General features: G+C 45.2%; 1 protein-coding gene across 1 annotated transcript in view; it reads right to left on the bottom strand.

The window, feature by feature from the left end:
* LOC311045080 (disabled homolog 1-like) overlaps positions 1-10,769 on the bottom strand; it is a gene marked incomplete at both ends in the record, with an annotated part of 44,409 nt that extends 33,640 nt beyond the window's left edge. Inside the window, one exon of the mRNA XM_084056889.1 lies at positions 10,700-10,769. Within this exon, the coding sequence (XP_083913015.1) occupies positions 10,700-10,769 (70 nt within the window). The remainder of the gene's footprint in view (positions 1-10,699) is intronic.
* Positions 10,770-11,572: the final 803 nt, after the last annotated feature.

Genomic DNA, 11,572 nt, shown 5'->3' with positions numbered 1-11,572 from the left:
GAAGGAAAAAGAATCTGAAATTAAGTGGCTTGCATGAATGAAAAAAAGTACAGCTTCTCCTCTTGGCTATACACACATCCGCTCACTAATTCATGAGGGCTCAATTCTCTAAAGGGGAGACGGCTCGACGATGCTCTAAAGTCATTACACACTAAGTAAATGGATGTCAAACCTGGGACTTATTCAGAATGCTTTTCCCCTGCCAGGGTATAGCGAGAGTTATATACTGTACACACACTGCTCCTTGTGAGTCTTCTCGAGTCAAAGCATATACTGTGGATACTCCTGGTCAAAATATTACTCAACTACAAGTGAAGGTTGCTCAGTCTAATTTGTACTTGAGTTTAAGTACTGGAGTACTTGCTTTTAAAAGTACTTAAAGAGCTGGTGCCATGTTTTTGCACTTTCTGTTTTTCATGTGTCTATGAGGTTGATAGAACTTCATTAAGCCCCCCGGTGGTGGTTTTATGGTGTTTTATGTCTTCTCTGATTATTTGGAGTTTCTTCCTGAAATCTTGAGGGTCAAACGTGCCAATAGAGAAACAGCCCTTTAGTGAAATCACAGAGCCCCCAAAAAACATACCCTCCCCCTCATTATCATAACACAGCAGGTGTGGGCATGAGGAGGAGGAGGGACTAGGACAGGTGGGTGGTGCTAAGGTGGTGGAGGAGGTGCTAAGGTGAGAACCAGGCATACTTAATGAACTGGAGGCGTGTCGGCGTAAACAAGAAATGAAAAGAGACCTTTACTGCATCAAAAGTAATCAACAAACTATACTATAAAAACTGGTCAAACATTGGCCAAATTGTCAGATAATATACTTTTTTCATCAAATTATTGACTTAGGAATGCGACAAAAACAAAAAGATTCATGGCTTCATGGGGGTGTATAATTGATAGAAGTAATTTTTTGGGTGAACTACTCCTTTTTCAAAAGTATACATGCTTTTTTGGGTTTTGTTTACAAGTTCATATTGCAAAGGAAATGTTCTTTTTTAATATCAATGCATTGCTGTGTTAAGATTTTGACATAAAAAAAAGTCTAAGATTTAGACTTAGAATATATACTTTTTTAAGCGAACATTTTTAACTGAAATCTTTACTTCTGGCGGTCCCTGGAACAAAATATTTTTAGATGGGGGGGTCCATGGCCAAATACATATAATTTTGATATAACAATATACTGATATATATTGCTATATACAGCATATACTGATATACTGTAGCAACATATGTTTTTTTCTGAAAACTGTTAGGATTTAGAAGACATTTGTAGAACGGGCCTCAGGTCTTAATGGGTTACTATATTTTATCCTTAATTCACTGACTGGCGCACTCGGCGACAGACGACGCAGCGAGGAGATACGAGCCGCTCTGCTCCAGTTGCATCTTATAACATCATCATTCCAGAGCAGACGTGTGGTGGTCCAATTGAGTGGCGCTCTCTCTCCCATGTGAGCTTCACCAGATGTTATGTACAATTTGCCTCTCCCGCAGTGTGCCATCTCTCCTAATAACACTTCAGGAGAGAGTTAAAGATTTATGCGCGTATCCTCAAAAAAAAGGAAAAAGAAAGAAGAAAGAGAAAACGAGACAGAGAAGGAAAAAAAAAGAAGAGCCATACTTGGCCTTGCATACTGAATGAGAGCAGTAGATACAGTGGTGTAAGTACATTTACTCAAGTACTGTACTTAAGTACAATTTGAGGTATTTTTACTTTACTGGAGTATTTCCAATAGTCGATACTTTTACTTCTAATCCACTGCATCTCAGAGGCAAATATTGTACTTTTACTCCACTACAATTATTTGAAAACTTTAGTTGATTACTTAGATTTTGATTATCATCACAAAACATACTTCAGCCCTATACACATTTCGGCCATTTGAAAATAGCCGATCTACAAGCCGATCTACAAGCTCACAATGCGTTGCATCATTGTGAGCTTGTAGATCTGCTTTTTTCAAAAAAAAATTTATACAATTTATACATTTGAAAACTTGTGAAATGGGACATTCTGCGTAATGAGTACCTTCTACTTTTGGTACTTTAAGTACATTTTGATACCAATACTTTTGTACTTTTACTCAAGTAAATTTAGAATTCCAGACTTATTTACTTGTAAACAGAGTATTTCTACATAGCAGTATTGATACTTTTACTTAACCACTTAAACCCCAGCATTGGTATTAGGGGAAAGCTTTTGCTGAAAATAGCAGATCGACAAGCTCACCGCGTTGTGAGCTTGTCGATCTGCTATCTTCAGGGAAAGCTTTCCCCACAATAACAGAAAACAGATAATATACTAGTATTGAGCCCTTGGGGACTCCGGTTACCCATATGGGTTTTAAGTGGTTAAGTAAAAGAATGTGAGTACTTTTTCCACCACTGATACTGTATGAGAGCAGTAGATATACAGCAGTAGTGTGTATATATATGTGTAGCTCAGTGTGCCGTGCGCCCCCGGGGGTTCAGACGGCGGTGATGGAGTGCACCGCGGGGCACCGCTGTTTCATCATGTTCTACAGCGGAAGGAAGAGAGAGGAGCGACACCAAACGATGGAGAGGAAGAGCACGCGCGTGTGTGTGTGTGTGTGTGTGTGTGTGTGTGTGTGTGTGTGTGTGTGTGTGTGTGTGTGTGTGTGTGTGTGTGTGTGTGTGGGGGGGGAGGTAGGCTTACAATTAGGTAAAGATTCGGGTTAGGGTTAGGATTAGACATAGGTTAGGTTTAGAGTTGGAGTTGTGCCTGATTTATACTTTGTCTAATTTTGGGCTTTAGTTTTAGTGTTAAAAATGGCAACCCATAAGCCAAAAAATGAATAATGACATTCATAAAATCACCATCTTCAAGATGTTGATGTCCTCACAAGTATAGTAATACAAACAACTGTGTGTGTGTGTGTGTGTGTGTGTGTGTGTGTGTGTGTGTGTGTGTGTGTGTGTGTGTGTGTGTGTGCGCGAGAGAGAGAGAGAGAGAGAGAGAGTGTGTGCATGGAAGAGTGAGAAAACACGATGAGAGTTGACACCTGCTCCCCTCAGTTCCTGGATCACCAAACATTGAGAGGTCCCTCTTGTTATTTACATTTGTTTTGCTAGTTATTTACATTTGTTTTGCTAGTTATTTACATTTGTTTTGCTAGTTATTTACATTTGTTTTGCTTGTTATTTACATTTTACTTCTGTGAATATTTAGCCGGTGGTTTGTTGACTAGGGTTCATGGCCTTTCACTTCGCTCTGGGATAAGAGTGTCTACTGAATAATGCAAATTGTAAACTGTAAGACCCCATGTTTGTAATCCGGTTGACTAAAAGGTCACTGTTCTGTAGAGCAGTGGCTCTCAACCTTTTCATGCTGCGACCCCCCCCAAAATAATCATATTTGAACTGGGGACCCCCACCCTGATAAAAACTTGGAGTTGAGGCATTACATTTTGTTTGACTCGGTTCCACAGATAAATATTGTGAAAATAGCTTGTGTTACGAGGCGTTGTGAGCTTGTGGATCATAAAAAAAAAAAGTTATATTATTTGACAATTTGGCCAATGTTTTTATAGTATAGTTTGTTGATTACTTTTGATGCAGTAATGGTCTCTTTTAATTTCTTTCTTTCTTTTTTTTTCATCATCTGGGGACCCCCCAAAATCATGTGAGGGTCCCAACTTTTTAATTTGAGGGACGCCCAGGCAGTTACATGCCACAGACCCCTATTTGATATGATTTTTTATGTCTGGGACCCCAATCTGCACTGAAAAACCCTCAGTGTCAATTTGGCACAGACAGAGAGTGTACACATGGAACCAAATGGACCCATAAGGGTCCATTTGGTTCCATTCGTACACTCTCTGAGATGCAGACCCATAAGGATCCATTTTGTTCCCAACTAATAAATCATTTAGCTGGGGACCCCCTGGAGTCTCAAGGACCCCTGGGGGGAGTCCTTGACCTTGTCCAGACCCCACGTTGAGAACCAGCGCTTCAGAGGGCTATCTGTGTCCAAGTAGAACAACAACTACATGCCTTTCATTATTTGACCCATTAAGACCTGAGGCCTACAAAATGTCTTCTAAACAGTTTTCTGAAAAAACATATGTTGTTATATCAGTGGTGCTCAAACCTTTTCATGTCAAGGAACCCCATCTCAAAATACTTTGTTCCAGCAACCCCCAGAAGCAAAGATTTGAGTAGAAAGAAATTGCTTTAAAAAACTATACATATTCATAGATTGCACACATTTTCACTATTTTCATGAAGTGACGTGCTATGAGCTTGTATAACTGCTATTTTTTAATAGCCAAAGTATAGAATAATGGTTTATGTGGCTAAAATGACATTACCGATTCCTGATGGGTCCTTGAATGGGTTAAGAGGGTCAAGTAGATTAGACCACCGGTTCAATCTCAACATAGGGTCCGGGGACCACCAGTGATCCAAATGAACCCTTATGGGTCTGTAACTCTGAGAAGGTACAAATAGAACCAAATTGGACCCTCACAGGTCCACAGGTCCATTTGTATACACTCTCAGAGATAAATGAATACTGAGGATTTTACCATGTAGACTGGGGTTCCAGCCAGTATAGTTTAGTTTAGTTTAGTTCAGCATTAATTTCATTTTCAGAGTGTGACTCATAATAACTATGGGTGTGTGTATACAGACCCATAAGGGTCCATTTGGATCGGCCGGTATAGTCCCCCGGACCTGACCTTGAGGAACCAGTGGAACAGTTAGACCTTGCAAGGAATCCGGGGTCGAGTGACTCAAAATTAAAACGCGGCGGGATTCGCCCGCCTATACGACACGAGGACCTGGCGGGCCCCGCGGAGCGAACAATTACTGCTAGCCGTGCTTCATACTGTTACGAGGGGCTCATCCCTGATCGGATGGTCGGAACCCTCCTCCTTCCCTCCCGCCACACCAGAATGGGGACAGCGAAGAGGCACAGATGGCAGCAGATGGACTGTCATAAGCGCCCCTCCAGTCATGAGGACTTGGCAACCAAGGAATTTCTTGTTGGGTAGCCCGGGCACAGAGGCAGCTTAACCTTTGAACTTCTCGAAAACGAGCTCCCGCGTGTTTCTCCCGAGTCGTCTCTTCTATCAAGAGCCGCGTCTGCCGATGATATGCCCGCTGTCGCGGGAGAAACCTCCCATCTCCATATTTTCACCTTTTTGTGTTTTTTTCCCCGTAAATTAACGCCCTACGTGATCATACTAAAGCGTCACACAAAAGTAACAGATCCGCAAGCTCGAAACGTGGTGCAAACGACGCGTATTGAACTTGTCGATCTGCTGCTTTTGCTACTTTTGAATTTGAATCCTGAAAAGTAACAGTTTTGGATATGAGGCTATGAGGTTTCTATCCGACAGAGACGATATGCTATTCATTTAATTGCAATCGCGAACGCATGCATCTACTACACGTCTAGGCCATATCGTCTATGTCCGTCTGCGGCGGTAATTAACTCTGTCCTGCTTATCGACAGCACACACACACACACACAGCAAAATCCTGAGTGTTAATGTAACTCTGAGAAAGTAAAAGAAAATGGACCCATGGACGGGTGGGCTGATGATTCCTAAAGGAAAGGGAGTGGGGGGAAAAGGGAAAAGAAGGGAGCAAATCTGTCCCCGACCATCTGCCTTCCCCATGTGTACCAGCTAACATTCATCGAGCCTCGATCCGCAAACACACGCAGATACACATTTACAAATATTAGGAGCAGTGCCGTGCCCTCCGCCCCCCCCCTTCCAAACCCACGCTAATGCGCGAGACGCCAAATAAAAAAATTACAGCATGCTGCTCCGGCGGCAAACACGAGATTTTTTGGTTAAATGAGAGGATCGTTAAACCAATTATAGAGTTAATGAGGGGTATTGTGCACATCATCAATGCAGTGGATAGCACATTGATCCAAAGGCAGAGTTACATACAGTTATTGATGGGCGCTGGGGTGAGTGGGGATGGCCCAGATCAGTCTTTAGGTGGGGCCCGGTGACACGGTCATTTACGGCTGGGCAATTAACCGAAAATATATCGAAACCGATATTTAGATTAACCAAAGAACGACTTGATCTCGCTCATGTAGGTTAATCGTATAATCGAGATTCAAGCAAGGTTTTTTTTTTATCATCTTTTTTTTATTTTTATATCATCAACGAATCGACACAATTAGTCTGATTAACCACTTAACCCTGTATTATACTTAGTTGTACAATGGTGGCGTACAAAAGTCGCATCGTGGCGCGTTGTGAGCTTGTAGATCTGCAATTTGCACTATGAAAAAACGAGTTCATTAATCATAATAATCGAGGCAAACGTTTGAAATAATGGTGATATTGATTTGAAGTCATATCTCCCAGCAAATGGTAGGATGGACGTGCATTTCAATGACCTGACCAACGGTGGGTGAACAGCGGACTACAGTGTAAGCTAATCTCTATTTAGAGGAGCCATGCTCCTCTAAATAGAGGCTCCTGCTGTTACTTATTTTTAAATCATACCTGTTCTGCTAGGATCAAAGCAGTATATTTAATTTAGGCCATGCCCCACCCCACCAGTCCAACACGTGTACAAAAAGGCATCTGGAGATTTCACGGTGTGCAATTTCCATCTTTCGTGTCTTTCCCTCGGCCTGTCTCTCTTTTCCTGTTGCTGTCGCTTTCACCCACTCTCTCTTCTCCCTTTTTTGAAATTAATATTTTTGTGTGTAGTGTGTGTGCACAGATTATAGCGGGAGAGCAACAGTTGCTATGGAGATGGAGTGAAGTCACGCATGTGAAGCAATCCCGTCGATGGGCAGAGGGGAGCCTTCGCTTCTATCCAAGCAGAGAGAGAGAGAGAGAAAGAGGGGGTGAGAGAGAGAGAGAGAGAGAGAGAGAGAGAGAGGCCCTGCCGCAACCAGCCATGTTTTTTTCTCTCTCTCCCACTAACATCTGGGGTCTAGGAAAGACCACGCCACAACATCTCTTACAAGACTAGACAAGACTAGGTCAAAACCTAGTATATGGCCGTATGAAATGCTGCAGGGCTTTTAATTCAAACAATATAGATAGAGGAAGCAGTGACACTCATAACTTAGCTGTAGCCTATAGCTTTAAACCTATAACTTCATCAGTCAGTGATGTTCAGGTTTTTGTGTTATCCCCATAGAGGTTTGTCATCCCACTTTAATAGATCATCCGGGCTGACTGTCTGCACTTGGTCTCTCTCTCACACTCACACACACACACACACACACACACACACACACACACACACACACACACACACACACACACACACACACACTTACTTCTCCGGCACATCCCATAGCCTGGAGGGACAATTGGTCTGTGATTGGCTAGTTCGTTGTTAGGCCAACTGCAGTCAGTGAGTCAGAGACATTGGCGTTCTGACCCCCCCGCTGAGGTCCAGCCAACAAACACTAATTAGTCTATCATTTACTCTCATTACGGAGGCGGTGTGCCTTCTCGCCTGCATGGGCTCGTTGCTCTGTACGGTTCTCTTTGGGAAATGGCAAAAAAGCGTTGAGAAATCTGTCTTTTGGAAGTATCGCGAGAACGATATCAGGCGATGTGCGGGACCGCGTGGCCTGACATTCACGCTAACGTTATTCCACCGCCTGTCGCCATGTCAGCCTCCTGCCCCACACCCATGGAAAACACAGGCAGCGCTTTATCTAAATGTATGCCATCAGCCTGTCCCCCCACAGAGGCTCCTTCACCTGGTTCCAGCCACCTCACCGCCAATGCCACCGGCTGGCTGGCTGGCTGGCTGGCTGTCTGGCTGGCTGCTTGCGTTCGCGCGTGACACCGCGCATCCATCTTGATGTGGCCCCATTTCCATTTATATGGATCTAAATAGCATCTTCAGTGATTGCGACAACGGTCCCCCGCAGCACATGTGATTAACATGGTAAAGTCTGATAGCCTGTGCTGATAGCCCCCTCCAGTGAGTCGCATTGGGCCACGTGCATAATGGCCTAAAACCCCAACCCCCAGCTCTTCTCTCTCTCTTTCTACCCCCCCCCCCCCCCCCCCCCCCTCCTCCTTCCACTTAACTCGAATCGATGGGCCCTCCTCCAGCACGGCCATTTATCTGAGCGAGCCGTCGCAGGCAGAGAAACGGCCACAGAGGACCTGGCCCCATGGACCCCATTACAGCCCGGCCCCCGAGAAGCCCCCCCCAGATTTACTGGACCGCTCCGGTGCGGCGTTACTCATGAACGCTAAGAAACGAAGAAAACGGAGGATGAAGAGAGGACAGAGAGAGAAGGGAGAGAAGATAATCACCGCTGTCGGGCAGAAACCTTGTATCTCTATATTTAATCTTTTTTATGTTTATTTTATACTTTGTCGTATGACGGTGTCTTACAAAAGTAGCAAAAATAGGTGATCTACGAGCTTGCAGCTTGATTTTTTTTGTCAAGTCTGTCTGTGGGTTTTATACTGTAAATCAGGGGTCTTCAACGTTTTCAGGCCAAGGACCCCCTAGCTGAGAGAGAGATGAAGCAGGGACCCCCTCTATATCGTTTTTTAACATGGTCTGCTCTTTTTTCCCTCCTACATCTATGCCTCTTTGCCAAAAATAGCCGATCTACAAGCTCACAACGCCTCGCAGCGCGAGGCGTTGTGAGCTTGTAGATCTGCTATTTTTGGCCAAAGTTCTCCTGAAAAGGGATACTAGGGTTCAAGTGGTTAAGGTAAAATAAAAAATCCTATCACACAAAGATTTGGCGGACCCCCTGTAGTAACTGTGAGGACCCCGTAGGGGTCCCGGACCCCCCGTTGAAGACCTCTGCTGTAAACATTTAACCAATTGAAATTATTAACAAGAGCTTGTGACTAAATAATAACTCCAATCGCTCCATTGGAACACAGGTTATTTTTCCTGAAGTCAAAAGTAACAGTTTCGGACATACTGTACTGTACTGTACAAGGTCCATATCGGTGCATCCTTAGTTTTGGACATACTGTACAAGGTCCAACAACGATGATTTCTTCCTCCTTCCCTCCCTCTTGACTCTCTCTCTCTCTCTTTCTCTCGTGCTTTCTAGTACCGCCGTCTCAGCCCCTCTTTCCTCTTCCTCCCTTTTAGCCAATTCAATCCCATTTCAATCTCCCCGCGATCGTTCCGAGGCCTGCCTCGGCCTATTACATCACTTATACTGTTCATCAAAGCGACAGGGTGTGAATTCCCCCTGTCCGTGACACCTAAATCATGGCACTACCGAGCCCCCCGGGGGCCGCGTGGGATGGAAGATGTTACTACATGCTGGACCTCTGGGATGAGACAGCTAGGGCTCGCGGTCCAGCTAACATATTTAGCTACATCCTTAACATGACTCACTGTTCCAGCGGTCGTCTGCCAAGCGCACAGAGTAAAAAAGCTTGTCCTGCTGTTCTACCTTTCTCTACTTGTCCTCGTTTCCTTTGTAGCCTCGAGTGTTGTTTCCTCTCCTGGGTGCGTGTGTGTGTGTGTGTGTGTGTGTGTGTGTGTGTGTGTGTGTGTGTGTGTGTGTGTGTGTGTGTGTGTGTGTGTGTGTGTGTGTGTGTGTGTGTGTGTGTGTGTGTGTGTGTGTGTGTGTGTGTGTGTGTGTGCGTTGTGTAAGAATACATACAGCACCTGAGCAGCATGCCCCGGTTAGCGCTGTGTTTTTAAGTGCTTTCTGTTGTGTTTGCTAGCAATTCTTGACTTTTCTTCCCACGTCAAAGTGATTATTCTTTTAACTGTGTGTATCTTCTGCACACACACACACACACACACACACACACAGGCACACATGTGCAGACACGCGCACACACACGCACCCACACATTCAACTGCACAAAAGGTACTTGTTGTCGTGTCTTATGTTTGATTACTATGTTATTATTTTAGGTGAGAACTTGTATAAGCCCTTTATGGGTTTCCTTTCTCACCTGCACTTATTTCTGTGTCTTTTAATAATGCTACCTTTGTACTGTTTTTATTGTGCGAATAAATAAAACAATAGATAAAACAAACGGGCTTGCGACTATGCTATTTGTTGTGGGCCCGTTGTGTTGGCGCACAACGGGCCAAGTAGTAACAGACAGTAGATATCTATCCCACATTTGAAATGATCGCTGGATTGCGTTTGAACTGAGTCCCCTCAGTTCCATACAGCCTTGGTTCTCAAAGTGGGGTCTGGGGACCCCCAGGGGTACTTGAGGGGGTTCCAGGGGGTCCCCCCAGCTAAATGATGGACAGGGACCAAATGGACCCTTATGGGTCTGTAACTCTGAGAGTGTACAAATGGAACCAAATGGACCCGTTAGGGTCCATTTGGTTCCATTTGTACACTCTCCATTTGTACACTCTCAGAATTAAATTAACATTGACTTTACAATATAAATTGGGGTCCCAGAGACATACATGCCATTAAATGGGGGTCCGTAGCCCTAATGCATGTCAAACTGGGGGTCCTTGAAATTAAAATGGTTGAAAATCACTGCTAGAGAGCCGTAAAAATCTTCTATTATGGGGGTCCCTGCTATCTTTTCAAATGGGGGTCCGCGGGCTAATAAGTGTCTATTTGGGGGTCCTTGGCACGAAAAAGTTTGAGAACCACTGCCATACAGCACATAGAGTTTTATGTTTCATTTATCGACTCGTAGATCTGCTCATCTTGGCACGCAGCAACAGCGAGCAAACAGTATAAATCAAGGCCTCACTCACCTTTGACCCTCCTGGACTCCCTTCTCTGGCTGGTCTTGACGCCCGGCTGGAGCTCGGCCTCCGCCGACATCCTCCTCTCTGCTGCTGCGTCCGTCGTGGTCGCCCCCTTCACAGCAGATCCACCATGGACGTAGCAGCGCGCTCGCTACTCCTCCTAAACCCTCCTCCTCCTCCGTCCCACCACCTCCAAAGTCCTGGCACCACCCAGCTCCCGCTCCTCCCGCTCCCCCCGCTCACAGCTGCTCTACGGTGGAGGGGATCTCCTCCAAGCCCATGGCGAGAAGTCTGGTAAATCCCTCAGGTTTGGTGAAGATCCAAGCGCCGGGTTTCTTATTATTATTAGCCCTCGCACACCCTCGGTGTTGGCTCTCGGGTAACGTTTACAGGCACCACAATGGAACAATGTGCACACGGCGCTGTGCGGCGCTCAGAGAGAGCAGGGGCTTCACAGGCGGTTTGGCATCTCATCCAGGAGTGTCCCTGAGCTCTCAGTGAAGGTCAAGCATCACATGGTCCACTGTTGCTCTTTACCGCCGGTACACCTATGGCTCAGGAAGTAATTCCCCCCGAGGGAGAGCGCAGAGCCGAGCGCAGCTTGGATCATGTATTACAATTCGCAGCAGGTCAGTGTAGCCGTTGGTTAGAGAGCACTCCGGATGCCGCTCCGACTGCAGCGTTGTACCGACAGTCACTCACTCTGCACACTGCAAGGTAAAAAAAGAGAGACAAGGGTGGGGGGGGATTGAGGGGGGGCATTAATGATGAGTGATTAATGAACATGACAAACATGTGACCCCCCTCTGATCACTCATCGTGACATTAATTCAACTTAGACAAAGTCGACAGGTACCAATTTACTAAACTCAACCGAGG

This window comes from Gymnoscopelus microlampas (assembly GCF_963454915.1).
Source record: "Gymnoscopelus microlampas genome assembly, chromosome: 5".
NCBI lineage: Eukaryota > Metazoa > Chordata > Actinopteri > Myctophiformes > Myctophidae > Gymnoscopelus > Gymnoscopelus microlampas.
This window is presented reverse-complemented; position numbering and strand designations above follow the sequence as displayed.